Here is a 20,543-nt window from a genome sequence, read left to right as displayed (position 1 = left end):
AGGCTCAAGAGCCGCATGTGGCTCCAGGGCTCCGGCAACCTGGGGCCCTGGACCTGGCCTGGATTAGGCCAGATCGGCCAGGGGGCGTTAGGATATATCGGCCAGGGGGCGTTAGGATATATCGGCCAGGGGGCGTTAGGCCAGAACAAACTACCAGCTAGGTCGCATCTGGCCTAAAGGCCAGAGTTTGCCGACCCCAGCTCTGGAGCATTTTTTTCTAGACATTTTTAGGATGGTGGAAACCTTGAAATTAATAGAATAATAACTTACAGATCCTCAGCAATCCCCTGCTATAAATACTAAATATACAGCCTACGGTGTTCAGTAGGAAGATTGCCTCTTACAAAGGCAAGAATGAAACCCTAACAATAGCCAGAAAGATGATTGGTGTCACTCAAACTGACCTTAGAGACACAAACTGTTCATTGTTCGGGGTACTCCAAGCAACCACTGGAGGAACCCCAGGGTTTCACTGAAACTTGGTGGGGAACACTGCTCTAGAAATAATATGAATATTATGGGCAGCCACTTTAGGTTGGTTGAGCAAGCTTAAGCCCTTTGAATGAATGGCCTTTCACAATTGGCCCAGAATTGGAGTGGTACCAGTATCTGATATATATCTCAAGTAAAGGCATTTAAAAACATAAAGAAAAAACGTATTACTGTTCATAAGCAAAAAAAAAATAGTATTGCATGATGTAATGCATACTAGTGACTGTAATATTTAGCAGTGGCATACAACCATTGGAAAATGGTACCCTTGGTGGTAATTTGGGCAGGCTGAAGTTGTACTGCCAAAGGCTACTCAATATATAAACTAAAGTTTTAACAAACAATGAATAATGTTTAAGGCTATGTACACACACAGGACTTTTGACACTGGAAAGGATCTTGTATAATCAATTTAAGTGACAGTACTTACAGCACCAGTTCTGTTTTAAGGATAGATTAGGACAAGCAAGTGGCACCCCACTGTTCTCTCTTCCATTGACACTCATTGGGGTCATACCTGATTGACATTGGGGAACACTGCATACATGTCAGATTCTCACGTGAGATGAGCACGACTGTTTGTCTCAGGTAACATTATCTGCGTGTGTATGAAGCATGGCTGTAGTGTTTCATACTTCGAATAACTGACTCGGAAGTATGCAGAACTTTTCATTTATTCCAACTTTCCTAAACAGCATATATGTTCCATATCTAGCACTCAAAATATTGAAGCTAGCAATAAACATTCAGCTAGCATTTTCAGAAGAATACAACTATGGCAGCACAGGTACATTATTCTGGCAGGAATAATATAAAATAATTGAGATTTTGAAAAACATTTTGGTTATGCAAGAAAATAAAAGATACAATACATATATCAAAGGGTTACCTGTAATTAACTTAAATTTACACTAGGGGCACTTGATGAATATCGACTACTATTAATGGTCAGTAACGAAATAACACTCTAAGACCTGCATCGGCTCTCATTTCTGAACTCATGGATGCAGGTGTAGTGTTTTGTAGAAATAGCCGATTGGTTTGCCATGTCCTGTACAGATTGATTCTCGTATGGGAAAGTTGGTTTCATTATGGCACTTTAAGTGTTCTGATAGGGTGTCTGCATCTCTTAAGAAATAATAAACCTTTGAATACAGATTATGTCATTGAAATTAGATTCATTAGCTTACAAGGGATGTCTGAAACTTGTATGTTTTTTTCTTTTTAATGAATGTTTATTGAGAAAAACCATATGACATACAAAGAAGAAAAAACATTCCATGTTCCACATAGTCTTACATAGTTAACAGCAAAAGCATAGGTGCGAACACCATTACAGAACAGGAAAACATGCAGGCATGGGGCAGGACCCGGTTTCTCCATTTCACAATAATGTGGAACAAAGAAAGGGAGAAGAGGGGTGAGTCGGGGTTGACCATCATGTGGGAGGTGTAATAACCTAGTGCACTCTACAGATTTATAAAAATGTATCCAATGATACACGTCTGAGCGAACTGGTCTGTTCTCTCTGAGTCAGTGGAGATCATGTCTTCCATGTGGTAAATGTCAGCCAGCCTGTCTAGCCAATGATCAACAATCGGAGGGGAAGTATTCTTCCAGCACGCTGGAAGGCAAGCTTTAGCTACGTTCAGAAGGTCTCTATGTAGAGAGCGTTCCTAAACTTTCCTGAAGAGATGGGAAATGTGAAGTAAAGCTAACTCAGGCTTGTTCCTGATATATACCTCTGTGAGTTTTAGGATAACATCAGACACGGAGGCCCAGAAAGACTGCAAGTTGGGGCATTCCCTGAAAACATGTAGCAGCGTGCCTGGTGCAGAACCGTATCTCCAACGGGTATTGTCGGCCTGCGAAAATATCCTGGCAAGCTTAACTGGGGTTCTGTACCAGCGAGTGGCTAATTTGTAGTTAGTCTCCTGGTATCTGTTACAAATGGAGGCCTTGTAGCAGAAGTGAAGCATCATCTCTCTCTGCTCATAAGTAAGTTGCATGCCAAGCTCAGCTTCCTATTTGGCCATTAAAGCTGGGAAAGCGGGGGTGTGGGTTGCCAAAAGTTCTTGGTATGCATAAGATAGCGTGCCCCTCAGGGAGCGTTTGGTGGAGCAGAGGGTCTCAACAGTTAGTAAAGATCGATTAAAATCACCTGGCCATGGGAGGGTTCGGATTACATGTGAGAGCTGAAGAAAGCGCCAGGGGGTCAGGGGAGGCAGTTCTTTATCAACTTGGAGGGAGGACAGTGAAGCCCATTCTCTTCTTCTGTAAAAATTCAATAAATCAATCACAAAGCAGGAAATTAGATTTTTGATGGAATTCCATATACCAATGGTGTGTATCCATCTAGATTCCATATTGTATTCTTACAGCACTGGCAGAGTGAAATGGAAAAGTAACATTATTGTTAAATTACAAAGTCTAAGTGGTTTGTGCAGCAATTGTATATGCTATACAAACTATTTTTAGCAGAAGTAGATTTTTTCTTAACTGTAGGCTAATGGAAATTACATATTATTTGGCTCTAAAATGCCCAAGTTGAGTTTAATGCATTTTGGGGTTTTGTAATTCTGCACCACCATACTCAGTATATGTTGACAGGAGATCACAATGGATTTGGAACATGTGCCAGCTCTAAACTCCTTCCTTAATTTATGTTAAATAATATTTTATCTTGCATTGGCCATAGGCCATAATTATAAAGGTTTCAAATGTTTCTTCTGTTTAGTTGGAAATTCTATAAATTTCCATTGTATTTAGATTTCTAAGTATGTCTTAGCAAAAGTCAATCTGTAGTAAGTACTTCCAAATAAATTGTTTTCTTCTTTATTTTTTCTTTTCTGGAAAGAAAAAAAAATCTAAATTGAAACAATAAAACAATAGAGAATGCACCACTATATATAAAGTAATACAAACATCATACTGTACAATAAAATACTGTGTACCATGCACTTTTTTGGAGCTGCATCAGTTTAACCTAATAATATATTTTAATAAAATGGTATAAATTCAAATAATATTCTTAGGTGTCAAGTAAGGCTTTCTTTTATCAATACCTTTACAAGAATATGCAGTTTATGCTAATGAGCACAATTACAGCACTGTGCACATTACCTTGCTGCAAACTTTCGCAAAATTGGTGCAATTAAAATACACCAACCTTGCATTATACTGAGGTGAATCTATATACTAAAAAATTAAGTGAGTTACAGTAGAAGTCTATAAGATTTTTTTTTTATATTTTAGCAATTCTAAAAATGTTTGTGTTTCACCATCTCTCTAAAATCCCAAAATATGTCCCACTTTTTTAATTCTAAAGAGGAACGATTTTAATGGTCAAAGCACTGCCAGTGAAGAACCAATTTGACTGGAGAAGAGGTGCCAGGAGAGAAGTGATGTTTTACTGAATGGCCAAAACTACAATATTGTAATATGGGGAAATGGGTGGGAATGTAGTGATCTAACTGGAGGGACCAGGGCATTTTAACGAGATGGGATGACTCAGATTAGGTTAGAAAATCTGGGGAAGACGTTGCCAGAAATGTGTAGATATGGAGTGAAGTAAGCAAGCCCTGAGAATTCCAGACCTGTCAACAATTCTGTATCCAGTGGCTTTGTTCACACATATAAAGAAGTGCTTACAGTGGCTCCTGTATATGTAAAACCAAAGGTGCTGGCTTAATAATGCCAAAAACAGAACAGTTTTAGAGCAACAACATCCAAGGAATAGTATCCATTTTTTATATTTGCTGGTATAAAACAAAGCTTTTTCCATCTGGTTTGCTTCCAATTTACATAATTGACCAATATAAACAATGAGTAAGCATCTTCTAAATACCGTATGAAAAAGCAAAGGAAAAAAGCTCCAGTATAGAGAGATGGAAACCATATAATGTACAGACTTGTGTTTGTTTTTTCCGCAGTAGTTAGTAGCATAATAAATCAAAGGCAAACCACAATAGTGCAACTTGTCCCTTACTATTCCACAGAAAGGATAGCAGACACGTAGGTATGGATTAGCAACAGAAGAACCAAAAAAGATCACTACAATTGCAGGCAATGTAATGTGAAACAAAAACTTAGTAACACAACACAGATAATTTTTCTGTAAGTTTTGGATTTTCATAAATAATATGTTGATGAGACTTACTTATTTAAATTCTCTGCTTCTTCAATGGTTTCTGGTAACGCTCGTCCTTTAGTTTCAGGAAGAAACAGTACAAAAACTCCTGAAAGTGTTCCAGTTACAGCTACAGTACACAACCCAAAGGAAGCAAAAACAAATATATATGCTCAATAAAAACAAAATTATTTTTAAAAAAATGCTGACACTGCATATCTCAAAATTATGTAAGGTCTTAGACATTAAAGCTCATCTCCTGACCAATTTGTAACCCTCCTCAAACCTCCTTCTGACTAAAAAAAGAATAAAAAAACAAAACAATCTAAACCTAATTTTTACTCAACTAAAGTCATTACTATACACTGCTCTGGTCCAGTCTTCAATTTCCTTCCTGGTTAGGTACTTCCTAATATCACTGCCTGTGACGCTTATAATTGTTAGCCTGCAACAGGATTTGCTGTAGTATGATTTCCCGGTGGGGTATTTTGTATAAAAATCATGAAAGGCTATTTGCTGTACACCTGTATACATATGGTAGCTGTATACGTAGCAAACATAATAAAAAAAAACAAAAAGATTTACATATATTTAAAAATGTATGCCAACTAATAATTATGCCAATACATCCATTGATTCTAGTATTTTTTTTTTTCAAACTTGGTAGGTAATGTAATAGTAATATAATTTATGGTAAAATAACATATACCATATATACTCAAACTGATTAAAAATCTAAACCGAGGTACTCTCGGTAAAAAAAAACACAGGAAAACTATATTGACTTGAGTATAAACCTTGGGCACAAAATGCCGCTGACACTTCTAACACTCAAAACAGTTATCAACATAAATTCCAATAAAATGAATGTGAATAAATATATCCATTGTATATTACTTTTTTATTTAAAAGAAGAAAAATAAAATTACATGGGCTCAGGACTATCTAGTGGTGTAATCTATAAACCAGGATTCTTTTTCTAATTCCATTGTCGGGTTAGAAAAAAAAAGAAAAAAATGTGTTTACCTAAGTATATGGAGTATCTTTTTTCTACTGTTATATTCAACTATATTCCCTTTATATTTAAGAACTTATTCATTTCAGGCTTCCTCAAAATGTTTCTGTTAACATTAAGTATGTCTTTTATCACTGACTTTCATACCAAACACTATAAGTGGTAGCTCCTTCCAGACATTTGATAACCGATAAACAATAAATGGTGTTATTATTCCTCCTAGATCACACATTGATGAGCACACCATTATGCCAAGATTCCTGTAAAAATAATGCAAGAATACAGTACATGGAAAATAAATCAAGTGTGCACAGTATATAATGTGTCCAATGTTCCACCGCTTAATGTGAACAATACAATATGCAAAGTATCAGTAGAGTGTATCTTTTCTTAAAGCAGAGGTTCAGCCACCTAGTATTACCATCCCCTCTCATTTATTTGTTTAGTATTACCAGCAGTCCTTTTTTTTTCCTTTTTGATCATGTCATTGATCCTTACTGCAACACATGACATGCATTAGACAAATCGAAGTGTGTTTAAAAACACCCTATAATAACCCTTGAGTGTTTTTAAACACACTTCAGGTTGTCCAAGATTGACCTGAAATGTAAGTTACTCCTATAAATACATGTACTATATATACTAATTTTAGGATTGAATATAGACCTTTATTTACAAAACATGGTTAAAATACACATTTACACACATATACATAAAGGTTTACACGTTTACTTTACATCATACAAATATGTGAATACAAGGTATAATATGTAATAAAATGATGATACAAATTAATTAAATCAAGTGTATGCAATATATTAAGTATTACATTGTAATTTAGTATTTACCACTTGTTGCTACTACCCCTGAGGAAGCCAATCATGGCGAAACACGTCTGTATGCCTTAAAAGCCCCTCTGTTTCTCATTTTGAATTTTGCAAGCTCTGTAAATGACTTAGTTGTGCCTTAAGTTCAAAATAAAACACTTTATAAATTATAATTTGTCTGTTTACCTGATAAAAGTTGGATATAACTCAGCATTTACCAAACAAATCATTTCATAAGAAAGTGTAATTCCCATTCTGCTCACACATCCTAATGTCACTTTTAGCCAGTGTAATCCTGAAATAAAAAATAGAAAATATAGACTGATAGAAGATACACTGTTAAAACAGAATGCAGGCATGTTTTTATAATTTGTTAGACTTTGCTGTCTATAAGGTGCTACATTCCTCCAATTTTGTATTTTGCATCTACTGTTGAAGTCCTGCTTAGGTATTTATCCACCTTTGCGTAAGTCTGGACTTACGGCCCAGCCATATGACCATGGCCTATACTCCACCTACATGTCTGGCTTTCTTCTTCATTTTGATTATTGCTTTCTAGTCCAATATTGCCCTTCCATTGTTTCCCCACATTCTGCTGTTGCCTGTGGTTATCGTTTATTAGTCCATTAGTCCATGGGACCCTTCCATGTCTTGTTGGTATACCCTCCTCTAATCACTTTTGCCTTGGAATGAGTTTTGAAGAACCAATGCAATTGTAGATGATGCTGTATTTTTCCAGATTCAGCACCACATGTAGTAAAGACTACATTGGATAATTAGGGCTGTTTCCTTTTCCTTTATGTAGGTGTGGTATGGTGTTAATCCTCCTTCCATCGACCAGTGACTACACAAGCTTATAAATAGGTGTGATGGTATTGGATTGATATGGCTTTGACATTTTTGCATGAGCTATGGCTAGCCTAATGGGAACTGTAGATAAAACAGCCCATGAGCATTCTTGATCAGTGACCTTGTGCCAAAGTTCTATCTGAAAGTCTAATAGGTTTTTACTTCTACTTGCAAATATTTTGGTTTTGCTGGGGGAGGTTTGAGAAAGACAATGCTCCTGACCTCTACATTACACACTACTGACTGTTCCCTTCATTAACATTACTGACCTCTGCACCATGTGCTATACACTACTCTCTTCTGCATTCTTCATTACATTCTACTGATTTTTGCACCCTTTATTAGATATTATTGACCCATGAACTCTACATTACATGCTCCTATGTTATTGACCCCTGCACCCTGTGTTACATAATATAAACAGAAAGCAAGAGTCAGTAGTATGAATGCTAAAAGTGCATTGTAATTAGAGTTTTTCAGGAAATTATCCAAAGTGCTGATGTATGAGACTTTGACTTGTGACATGGGTAATTTAAGCCTTTTCTTAGGGTACAAGGCACTTGTGTGGTGTATACAGTGTAGGAAGAATGGAAATATGCTGAATGCATTACAAAGCAATAGTGGACATACATGGGCTTGTTCATCATATGTGTTTACAATCTTACCTTCAGGGACAAAAGCAGTAACAATGCAGGCCAAACCTGTCACAAAACAACCCACTGCCCAAGGATAACGACGACCAATGCGGTCCACGGTAACAATTATAATAAACGCAGCAGGGAATTCCACCAAAGCAGAGACAAAGAAGTCTAAGTAAATGTTTTCACTAGTGGATCCCATGTGCATTATAAGTCCTTGGTAAATAACAGCACATGTGAACCTAAAGATACGGAATAAAACAAGACAAGCATGATTATATTAATTGCATGGTCATGTCTAACAAGTAGTTGTACAAAACAAAGGTTGATTCAATGCAGATAAATATATACAACTTCATAACAACAATAAACTACTGAAACACTATTTTAACTCAAGGACACAAAACAAAATTGACCCTAGCTGTCAATGAATTTTCCTTTACTTGTGCTCTTGACCCACACTACTTGAGTTATGATACATTACACATATCATATTAATTCATAATCATGTTAAATAACAAAGTAATGGAAAGTGTCATTGCTGTTGGCAAATAATTCTGTAAATAAACAGATAAATATATCATACCAAATGTACATTAGAATAAAAGTATGTTTTCTTATCTGAGGAGTTCTGACAAGGTCTTTGAAAGATGGGACCTGTTTATCACCAGTGTCATCATTTGCAGTTAGATTCTGTAATTAAAAAAAAGTATGCTTACATAAAATAAAAACAAATAAAGTGCTGTATGTTACTGAGCAGATTTTCAAATATCATGTGAGTTTGTAATAAGCCAGCTTGTTCTCACTCATTTATTGTTTTTCTTTCTTTTGGAGCCAGTGTGTAAGATGTGAGATCTTGCTGTGCATCTTTAATAGCATATACAGCGATACCTCGGCTAACAAATGTTTTCTTTTCACTGTTTATGGGACTCACTATAGGGCTAACGAATATGGGCTAGGCTATCAAGTGTAAAAAAATAAAGCAGGAAATAAGACGCCTGATAACATACTGCATGATGAAGGTACACTACTTCCTGTATACTGAATCAGAAAGTGAGAGAGAGACATCGCTTTGACCTATATAGAGAGGGGCTTCTCATACTAGTATCCATACGGTGCACGCTGGGTGTGGCTGTGAATTTGAGAGGTAGGTGTGATTTATACCATTAATTCTTTACACGTGGACGAGGGATTCCCTGATTCCCTGCTGCTTGTGTGCGGGATGGAGGCTTGATGGTGGGGGGGGGGGCAGTTTCCATGACTTGCAGAAGAAATCTTTTGCTAAACACAGCTGAGGTTGTGGGTGATTTTAAGGACTGAGCTGATCTGTAACATATTGTAACTCTTTAATGACCAAGACAAACTTTGCAGTTGTTTCTTTTTGAATATCAAAGCTCAAAAAGTTCTCCAAAGTTAATAATTGTCTAGGCTCCATTAAGTTTTTTTTTTGCTTTGCTTTCTTGCTATGTTTGTGATTTAACTCACAGAGAGGATTTTATACAGTAACTGACACTATTTTACTTATCTTTATATTGTGGGCAGCATCCAGAATTAATGAAATTATTTTCTATAGAATCCTATGGGAAATCACGTTTTGGCTAACAAAGATTTCGAGTAACAAATGGGATTCCAGAACGAATTATCTTTGTTAGCCGAGGTATCACTGTACCGTATGGATGGTAACATTTACCAGGTATAGCCAAAAAAGTAACAATGAGAATCATCTCTAAGAATGTCCCAGAATTTCATAAATATGTTCTTGCATATGTTTTGTTGGGTAGTGGACTTTTTGGTGGCCTATTATCCAAGCTAAAACTCAACTGTCAAATGCCAAAACTTTTGTGTGCAGTAGAAGCCTTGGCGTTGAGCATGAGACAAAAATTTGCATTATGGGACAAGAATAAACTATAGACATTTATTTCTAATAGCCAAAAAAAAACACATTCACCTTCAAAGTATCAGGTATAGGTTTCTTATTCTTCGTAGCAATCTGCTCAATAATTTTATTTGCTTTTACTTTCTGGTTTTGGGATAGGAGCCATCGAGGTGATTCTGGAACACACCTGCAACAAATAAACCTATTATTATTATATTACATATTATATTATTATATGAGAAAGGTAAAGCATGTGTCACACTAGCCACTTTGTAAGAAAGATCTGCATTAGCTACAAATCACTCTGCTTGTTTCCTCTGGCAATTTGTAGCTTGGGTATAGAGTTGCCACTTCAGCAAACTACAATGCTTACCCAGGCAGAAACAAATACCTAGTGTGCCATGGTCATCAGCAGCTGATCTGGGTTATGTTCAGACTGGAGGTGAGGTTGTTGTGTGGTTAATACTTCCTCACACCACTGAATTGCTGCCTTGGGGAAGATGCTACATCCACTTACAGCAGGCCAGAAGAGAACAGTTCAGTACTGCTTTTCACTGTCCACTGGTAAACCCGCATATATGCTAGCTACCAATGCTATGGTGCTGGCGGCCAAGTGGATAGCAACAGGGCAGCCACCGGGAGCCATGCGGAAATGCTTGATTCCACCGCAGGTCTGAACCTAGCTTTAGATAAGATTCTAAGTCTTAGATTACAGCAGAGGACACAGGAGACACTTCTGAAAAATATGGTTTATAGAATACATTGTTTTTTTTATCTATGGATGCTACTTAATACTTCTTGTATTCCAATTTTTTTAAACCAACAGATATGTTTGATATGAATAGGCCCCTTAAATAAAGCAATCTACACATCTGATAAGTGTATATCCATCTACTCGGTAAGAGATGAAGTGTTTTGCTTTTCTCTTGGGACTGACAAGGTGATTCTTTTCTCTTGGGACTGACACATTTTCTGTTCTTCCTTTTAGAACTTTTGTTTTTTGTTGTTTTATAGTTTGTTTCTTTTTTAGTTTTATTTTTCTCTACTTGATTATTTGAACCTACATTACAAAGGTAGAGAGGGGGCACTGTACCACTAGCCAAAGATGACTCAGGTCTTACAAACCTAGTAATGTCCCCGATTTGTGGATTATTATACAATATTATTGGGAAAATATTACTCTAGACTGTCCAGAGTTATAAGGAAGTATTAGGAAGATGCAGAAAGAAACTTTGCAGCTGTACTTAAAATGAATGTGGCTTATTCTAAATTATTCCTAAAGGTCAAAAAATGCTTAAATGTCTGTTTTAATCCTGATTCACTTAAGGAACTTTGCATTCTGTGTCGAACCTATACACAGTGCCTGACCCCATCCCCACACACACACCTTTACAAATTTCTTCCATATTATTCTATTGCATGCAAGGCCCCAGAGAGACACAAAGAACTAACACAGGTCCCTACTGTGCAGACATCACAGTGTGCTCCAATTAGAACAGTGGTATTAGCCAGTTTTAGGCTAGGTTATTTTCAGTGTACTTCTAGGAGTTTACTTATTATACTTTTCAGAATGCATAACAATGTACTAGGTTTTACGCTTGACTAAATCTCATGTGTAGAAAAGAAAGTTGTAGAATGTTACCAGTAATATGTCAGGAACACAAAGTTTGGCAAAGTGACGGCCAGCTGGAGCCATCTCCAATTAGTAACAACATAAGCCAATCCTGCAAGTGCCAGAAGTCCAACTGTAAATGCAACTTGGTATACAATTCCAACAGTTCTTCTGTGATCCAGACCAACAAACTCTGCAACTAGAATGTGGTAACGATATTAAAACATATCTTAAATGATGTGATTTTCTCATTTTACACTCATATGTATTATTATTACATTTCAAACATGTTGATTGTTATTGTTAACTGTTTGTGGACCAAAGTGATACTTGTATTCCCTGCATGACTTCAGTTAGGCCACTGGCTTACTTTGTATGTTCTACGGTTTTGCTCTGTAAGGTTGCAGAAACCTGAAAAGTAAAAAAATGTTTTTCCTAATAAAATGAGTGCCTATTATTAACCCCTGGTTATCTCTTTTTAGCCCTTAATAACCCCTCCCCTTCTGCTGAGCTTTTTTGTTTTGCTTTTTTGGCTGATGAACTTTTTTTACTTTTAAACTAATTTTTAGTTTTCAATTTATTAAAAATGTGTTCTATTTTTTACTTTTACATTTGGAAAAAATGCTAAAAATTACATAATTCTTGAATGACAATACTGCCAAATCACACAGTATGTGAGTGTGAGAGTGAAACCCAGCTCCTCGCGCATGCACGGTCGGGAGTCGGTAATTTTAGTGTTCCGCGTGACCAAAAAGGTCGGTGACCACTGGTCTAGGGTGGAGGGAAGCCAATTAACCTAACTGCATGATTTTGGAATGTGGTAGAAAACCAGAGTACCCAGGGGAAACCCACAAAAACACAGCGAAAACATGCAAACTCCATGCAGATAACACCCTGGCCAAGATTCAGGACCCAGCGCTGCAAAGGCAAGAGTGCTAACCTCTGAGCCACTATGCCGCCCATTAGTTCAATTAAATATGCACTAATCAACAATAGGTAAACAGCTAAAGGAGAATAAATGGTTAGTATATCCTAAGGAAAATGCCATGCGACAGCAAAAATATTGTCTTTGTATCCAACATCAGAAAATGCAAAACTTGCCATAGACACTCCAACATCTTGTGGAAAAGCCTTCTCAGAAAAGTGAAGGTTTTTGTAACAAAACACAAGGGTCAACTCCATAATAATGACCATCACTTTGGAATAGGATGTAAAGCGGATTTAAACCCATTTTTTACTCACTTGATTCTGTTATGTTGCAGGGGCTGCCATCGTCTTCTTTCTGATCCTCAGCCATCTTTATTGGCAGGCGCAAAAAAACATGCAAAAAAACCCACTGAGCTGCTGGTAGAGAACCCTTTTATGGAAGGTAAAATTTCTGGTTTTTTTTTTGGTTTTGTTTTAGGTGCAAACCCTTTTTTTTTAAAAAAAAAAAGGGTGCAGCATCGCCCCTAATTCTCGGCCACCAAGAATTCTCGGCGGTCAAGAATAAGTGAAAGCGCAAAGAGCCTCGGGATACCTACGTCAGGCATCCCGGGAGGCTCTTGGGCGCTCCTTCTGCAAGCATCTCGGGCATGCACAGAAGGAGTCTTTTTGCTCAAAGAGAAAAATTTGCCGATCTCACACATGTGCAGTGAGATCAGCAAATTTGTTTTTCATCCTACATCACCTGATCTTGCACCTGGGTCAGGTGACATAGGATGAAGAACCCGGAAAAGAAGACAAAGATGGTGCCAGCTGAAGCGCCGGCTTCAGGACGGAGGACGAGCCGACACGGGACCCGATTAAAGGTAAGTGTGTTTTTGTTTTTTTTTTCTTTTGAATATAGTTCTTCTTTAAGTTGGAATTAAAGTAAAAAAATACCACCGAAATAGCAATTTATAAGCATTCTCCTGCATTATTACATTTGGAGAGCAAGTGGCGATGTTCTGCCATATTCTTTGCCACTCATCCTCGTCCAGTGTTGAACCCAAATCCGTTTCCCATCTTTCTACATAAGAAGGAGGGTAAGTATCCATGTTAGTTAGTGAACGATAGATCATAGAAACCAACCCTGCAGAACTCGAGCCCCGATAACAACAGGCTTCAAAGCTGGTAAACCATAATGGGGAATCTGTCGTGTGTTTCAATAAACTTGTTAGAAAATGTCTAATTTGAATATATCTGAAAAATTCGCCCGAAGGCAACTTCCACTGTTCCTGCAAATACACGAAGGACCTAATCCCAGAAAGCGAGAACAAATCATATACATATCTAACAGGCCTCCAAGCCCACCATAAATAAGGCATTGGATTCTCATATGCTGGTGCAAAAATAGGGCAGTTTACAATGCCAATTAAGGGAGTATGAGCTGATATCAAGCCTGCTGAAATTTTAACTCTGTCCCAGATACCTAACGCGTAAGACAACGTGGGATCAGACACTAAAGGACATTTTGAAGGGGGCAACCATAAAAGATTATATATTTGGACCGCAGGCAGTTCTGCAGCATATAGTTTAGCCCAAATTGGATAATCTGTAGGACGGTGGAGTGCTACTAATGGAGCTAGTTGAGCTGCCTGTAGATATCTACTAAAATTAGGGACCGAGAGACCCCCGTGTAATCTATGGCGATACAGTATTTTATCTGGAACCCGTGGTCTTCCAGGGTCCCAGATAAACTGCAGCACCTTCCTCTGTTCATCTTTGAGAACTTGCGTGGGAACTGGTATTGGAAGTGTGCGGAACAGGTACAATAATTTCGGAAGGTAAGACATTTTAATGGCATGTATTCTACCAATCCATGACAGTGGGAAATTGCGCCATTTGTTACGTATGACAGAAAGCTCCCTGAACAAAGGCCGATAATTAGCCTGGTAAATAGATGATAAATGAGATGTGAGCTTAATACCCAAATACGGGATAGCTCTCAACCATTTATAGGCAAAATGGGGTTGTAAAGCTCCAACAACTGATATTGGCAAAGAAATGTTTAAAGCTGTGGACTTTTCATTATTTATTGCTAGACCTGATATCTCTGAGAAATGAGTAAGTAAATTGTGCAAATTAGGCAAAGTCGTGATTGGTGCTGTAAGTGTCAACAATATGTCATCAGCAAACAGCATGATTTTGTGCACCGTATTAAATACTTCTACCCCAGCTATATCCGGGTTTACGCGGATAGCAGCTGCTAGGGGCTCTAGAGCTAATATGAACAGAATGGGAGAAAGGGGGCAGCTCTGTCTGGTCCCTCGCAAAATCGGAAATGGGGTTGAGGCATAGCCCATATATCTCACGGAGGCGGACGGTGAAGCATACAATGCCTTAATCCAATGCAGAAAAGAAGAACCAAAACCCCATCTATTGAGGGCATAAAACAAATACTGCCATGATATAGTGTCAAAGGCCTTCCGCACATCCAACGATAACATCATACTTTCAATAGATTTAGAATGAGATAGATGTAATATCTGAAGAGCTCTACGAACATTATCTCCTGCTTGGCGTCTTGGGACAAAGCCCACTTGATCACCATGTATTAGGCTGCCTAAATACCCATTCAATCTTGTGGCTAAGATTTTTGCCAGAATTTTCACATCCGTGTTGAGGAGTGAGATAGGTCTATAGTTAGCCCAGGATGTGTGGTCGGTCGACGGCTTTGGTATCATAGCAATAGATACCTTTAAGGATTCCGTATGAAAAACCCGCCCTTGTTTCAATTCGTTAAACATAATCTGCATTTGACATGTTAGAGCTGTTGGTGATTTATATTTTTAACCTGTCCTACTGTAGCCCAATTTAAGTTCCACTATCATCCTAAAATCATGCTAACAGTATCAAAACGTTCAGATTGGAGAAGGGGCATGAAAGATGTAGTTTAATATTGAAAAGGCACACTATTCAGCCTTGACCTTGGTAATGTCATGAACACTTGAACTAATGCTCACGGGTATGGCCGGAATCCATGGTCACCCCAAGAAAACTAGAGACACTTGAACATTATTTAGTTACATTAGACATCTAGCAGAATCACTTAAAATATCATACACTTTAAAAATAATTACCTATTATTAAATTAAGACCCAAATCCAAAAACAAAATATTGATTATATAGATTGCAGTTTACCAGTCCTTGGATGTAGTTGATGTGTCTTTAGCAACGCCTGGAGGTATTTTCTGTATTTGCTAAAAATTTTAAATAAAGCAGCCACCATATTTAGGGACTGGTAAGCTACAATATTACATTTTTGTTTTTTGAATTTAGATATGCCCCTAAAATGTAAATAACACTTCACTCCTTTATTTATAGCATTATGCCAGCTAAAAAACAGCAGATCAGTATTTAAATTGTCTAACTTACCCAAAATATATCCTGACAACCAACTGCCTTTGCTGACTAAGCCCTGAATAAATCGGAAGGTAACCAGCCAGGGATATGTTGGAGCAAATGCCACAAGGACACCAAAAATAGCAGTGGTGAGGAGAGAAATTAAAAGACAAGGCTTGCGACCAAATCTAGAGACACAGATTAGAATTAATAAAGAGAGTTATTTCTCTGAAGCACAGAAGAAAACAGAAATAGTTACAGACCTGCAATATAAAAGAGATTTAAAATAATAAAAATAAAGTTGATGGATATTGTACACATACAGTATCTCTTTACCTGTCTGCAATATATCCTATAAACAAAGAGCCAAGAAAGAATCCACAATTCACAAATGATTGGAAAAGGTCCAGCTTCCAGGAATCGTCACAAACCAGATTAAACTGAAAAAAGAAACGCTTTATTTAGTATTTTTGCAGCACTTGTCCCACAGTTCTCTAATACCAGTTGGACCAATGTTTAGAAATGTGCCTTGCTGATTTAAAGATCAGCAAGGAGATGTCTACTGCTTTACTGATATCTGATGTTTTCATTTGCCACTCAGATTTTCATTGCATTTTCCATTGTAGGGTTGGGCATAAAAGATAGATTTGACCATTGGCATCAGTTGTCACTGAATTTCCTGTAGCAAAAGAACATTGGTAAGTTAGATCTTATTCACTTCTTAGCTTTCTATATTTCTTGGGACTATACCAGAATATTTTCGAATTAGGTCACATCTTTAACTCTTCCCCCAGTTACCAGTTTGCTTAGTTTTAAGGCGAGTGTTGTAATCCTTCCTAAAATCACCCTAAATTTATAAAAGCTGCACGGGAGAGTGACAACTTGTGTTTAACTGACAGTGGAGGAGACAGCAAAGCCTCAGAGGAAAGGACAGGGCTGTGAATTCCATCAGAGAATTCATATATAATTGCATGAAAATCTGCAGGCATCATGGAATTAAGTGTAGTAAGAACAAAGTGTTTGCATTTTCTCACCAGCTAATATGCCTTCTAAAATAATGTCTACACTAGAAAAATGTCAGGTAAAAATAATGATGCTAACCAAAGACAGCTGGGTCAGATACCAATGTTAAATCCAAGGGAGACCACATTGCTGTTTTGTATTTAGGCCTTAAAATTGTTGATTTATATATTCCTCACTATATATATATATATGGTGTCAATTGACATAATGACAGAGGATCTCCAAAGCACTGTTGGTTAGCTTAACAGACAATAAAGCAAGGACATTCTGCTATGAGAAAATATATAGTTACACTGCCCCTGTAGAACACAAAAATGAAGCCAAAAGGTCCACTTGGTTCAAATATGAAAATGCAATTTTGACCAAATTACATTCACCAAGTAACATCCTCTGCTCCTTCAATTGATTAGGCCAATAGCCTTGGCTTTCCAACTGCGGCTTATAATATTGTTATTATAAATATGAAATATTTGTTTGTGTGTATTAAGTATTCCGAAAAAAATTCTTTATTCAAAGCAACTAAAATTTTGCTTTAAAGATTTTAATAAAAATTATTTTTTGTCTTAATCTTAGCAAGCACATTTTATTTATTATATTCCTATTATAATTAGCCCTGCACCATCTTCAACCATGAGAACTGAGCTCTGATGGTAAACAAAGGCATCTTTATTAAAGCCCAAGGCAAGCACATAAAATACACTGCATGGTGTTAAAGTCAATAGAGAGTTGCAATCCAAAAACAAGATAAAAAAAATGAAAACTATTATTATAAATCTGGAGCTACAAATTAGAATGCAGCACAAAGTCTTTATGTGTTAAGGCTTATTCACACTGGCAGTGAGGTTGTGGTGTGTTTACGGCTTCCTCACACCAGGAAACTCTGCCGCATGGGGAGATGTAACGTGTAGCTGTCACATGTGTAGACGACATATGGCGCATTTTGCCGCAATTTAATACCAGTGTTTATAATAAATAAATAATAAAGAGTTTTAATTTAAACCCTGGAGAATGAGTAAAGAGGTACATATTAGGTGTTTAACTGTATTTAACTTTTTTTTACATGTTATCCCACTATTAAAAGATAATTCCCATGGCTGCACTCGACGTGAGCACAGTCGGGCACTATAGGGCAAATCAGGACAAATGTCCCTATTCTCTTCTTTGCTGATTGACTGTGAAAAAGAGAAAAGGGCTGTGTGAGTTAGAAGCTTGAGAGGAAATGACAGTGGAGAAATAATTTTACTTGGTGACAGTGAGTTCAGTGTTAAAGTGATGTAGTCTGGCTTTGTAGTCCATGAAGTCAACGCAGAGGCTAAATTTCCTTCACTTGCGCTCAGGTGCACGAAGATGTTTGGTGTGATTGTTGTGCCAGGGTCGGGGGTTAGCAGGATGGGGGTAGCGGAAGGTAGCAGGGGCAACTTTATCCAGAGAAAGAGTGTAGTTGAACCGCGTGGCAGCTTTATCCGGAGATGTGATTTTGGAGAGGGAGGGGGTTAGGGACGTAAGGCAGTTTGAGAATAGGTTGTGGTCAAGGTTAGGGATATCTCTCTGACATTGACCAGGTCTGGGATGTGGCAAAGGGGAGCAAGAGTTCGATAGGTTGAAGGTGATAAGGTTGTGATCAGAAAGGGGAAATGGTTAGTTGTCATTGTGATACTGGGCCGGGGGGGAGTGGAGGGGGTAGACAATGCAACAATTAAGGATAGAGGGCAGAGAAGACGTAGACTAAGCCTTTAGCAGGGCGACAAAATGGAGTTACATTTTAAAATAATAGGTTTGTACAGACACTTGTACTGCCTTTTACAATCACAAGGTAACTGCTGTAATTTCCAGACCACCTGGAAGTTTTGTTTGCTCACACCCCCTTGAGTGTTCCAGCATTATCATGCCTATAATATACTCTAACAGGTGTCAATATTGGGGTCAGGACCGCCTGAAAGCAGGCTGTACCTGTATTGTAGCTTGGTTAATGTGTTGACAAGAAGCAAACCCCTGATCATGGTAACAGCAGACCCAGGAACACAAGCTCAGATATCTCACCAACAAAGATCCAGAAAGATAAAAGAAAATGTCAGGTAGTTTAACTCTAGACTAACTCCTTGCAATGTACATATGAGGTTGTTAAATGTTGTAAACTAAGGTTGGATTTGAAATCAACCTCTGGTCCTTTCATGAACATCAGGTTTATTTAGAGAATACACAAACTCCCCGGCTTCTCTGTTGTGCAAACTGTGTCAAAAGCATGTATCGTTGCCGTGTAATCCTTCCATTACATAAATTGCTTATTATATGTAATGGGGTGGACTCATTTGGACCTGTAGAAGGCATTCCACGTTTAGCCATACAAGCTTTGGCCAGTATTTATTTACTGGTTTCATTAATAAGTTTTAGTTTTGGGGAGCTTTTGGGGATGCTATGAAAACAAGCCTAACATGTTTGCAGGCATTTTCAAGTGCTTGCTCTATTAACAGATATGCTTTTAACAGACTTACCAGATCCCAAAGGATTGCTTTGTAAGTATTGAAAATGGTTTGTTAAAAAACTTATCTATCAAATTACATAATACTGATACATTAAGTGACTAGGCTGCTGCTAGAGGAACTGACCAAGCTCGCAGATATATATTTTTAGGGCAGGTTCACATCAGCGCTGCTGTACGAGTCCTCGAGCGGTTGGCAAGGTGCCCACTCATTGCAGCCCCTAATTATTCCCTATGGGGGCTGCTGCAGGGAGACATTATGTGTATGTCTTCTCATGTGGCAGTGTTTCTAGGCGCAAGGAAGCCATAAATGCACTGCAAACTTACTCCCAGTGAATTGGCCCTTACTCCACAGTAAATCAACTGCTAAAAATAAATAAGAAAATATGATGAGCCCATAATATAAGTAAAAAGAATGAGTCTCCTTGTAGTTATAGAAGCATGTGCTTTACTTCCTATATGCCTCGTATCCAGGACAGAATCAGAACATAGACATTTATATTTATAAAAGCTCTATTTATGTCTGAGTTGGTGCCATAGAAAAAGAAACATTCATATTTGTTAGTATTTCAGATAAACCTCCTACCTCTGTTACTATTGATGATCCTGTAGTATCATACACCCAACCATTAGTACAGCTGGTAATAGTCATGTTCTTACTACTGAGTGCTGTTAGATTTGTAATTGGTTCTTTGCAACTAGGAGATGTCCAGTTCCAGTCTGTGGCATATTGAAGACACTGGCTGAAGTATAAGGCATCTGCAGAATCCTTTGGAAGAACAGTGAAATTATATTCCTCTTCAACACTCCATCCACACTGTCTACTTAATTCCTCAACTGCAGGATTTTGGCATCTAAAGTCAGGTACGAATCCTAGAAATACAATGCCCACATATATTGGGCTAAACACAGCAGAGATAAAACACATAATAAAAAACAACTGCTTCTGAAACAAGCCAAATTGTCCAATATCCTCCAAAACATCATCAAAAGACGTCATGATTTTCAGTCTTTATCCTGAGATATCTGGTTGTTTTGTGTCCAGTGTACCAAAAAATGCTTCTTTTAAAGTGCTAAAAATAATTTTCACACTCCAAGAAAGCTTCCAGCTTTTTGTGCTCAATAGGTAACCTAGCCTCTAGCACAGTGCACTTCGGATTACAAGTTAAACCAGATGAACCTGCAGAGATGCCTAACCAAATTACACTATGTTCACTTATTTAAATCACTAAACTAAAGACAAGTGAATATCTAATTGGTCTGTATTTTATAAAGCAGATACTAAGATAAGTGAAAC

At 37.6% G+C, this 20,543-nt stretch overlaps 1 protein-coding gene across 1 annotated transcript; it reads right to left on the bottom strand.

The window, feature by feature from the left end:
* Positions 1 to 1,148: 1,148 nt before the first annotated feature.
* On the bottom strand, positions 1,149 to 20,467 carry SLC22A2 (solute carrier family 22 member 2). The gene is made up of 11 exons (XM_072409318.1): positions 19,833 to 20,467; positions 16,081 to 16,184; positions 15,778 to 15,932; positions 11,469 to 11,637; positions 9,899 to 10,013; positions 8,537 to 8,643; positions 7,978 to 8,192; positions 6,650 to 6,758; positions 5,784 to 5,896; positions 4,652 to 4,751; positions 1,149 to 3,341 (listed from the first exon to the last, which is right to left on the bottom strand). Exons 1-11 carry the CDS (start codon positions 20,244 to 20,246, stop codon positions 3,287 to 3,289), a joined length of 1,656 nt encoding a protein of 551 aa, XP_072265419.1. The 5' UTR covers positions 20,247 to 20,467; the 3' UTR covers positions 1,149 to 3,286.
* Positions 20,468 to 20,543: the final 76 nt, after the last annotated feature.

Source organism: Pyxicephalus adspersus, chromosome 4, assembly GCF_032062135.1.
Source record: "Pyxicephalus adspersus chromosome 4, UCB_Pads_2.0, whole genome shotgun sequence".
Lineage (NCBI taxonomy): Eukaryota > Metazoa > Chordata > Amphibia > Anura > Pyxicephalidae > Pyxicephalus > Pyxicephalus adspersus.
The sequence above is the reverse complement of the archived record's forward strand: the minus strand, read 5'-3'. Positions and strand labels throughout refer to the sequence as shown.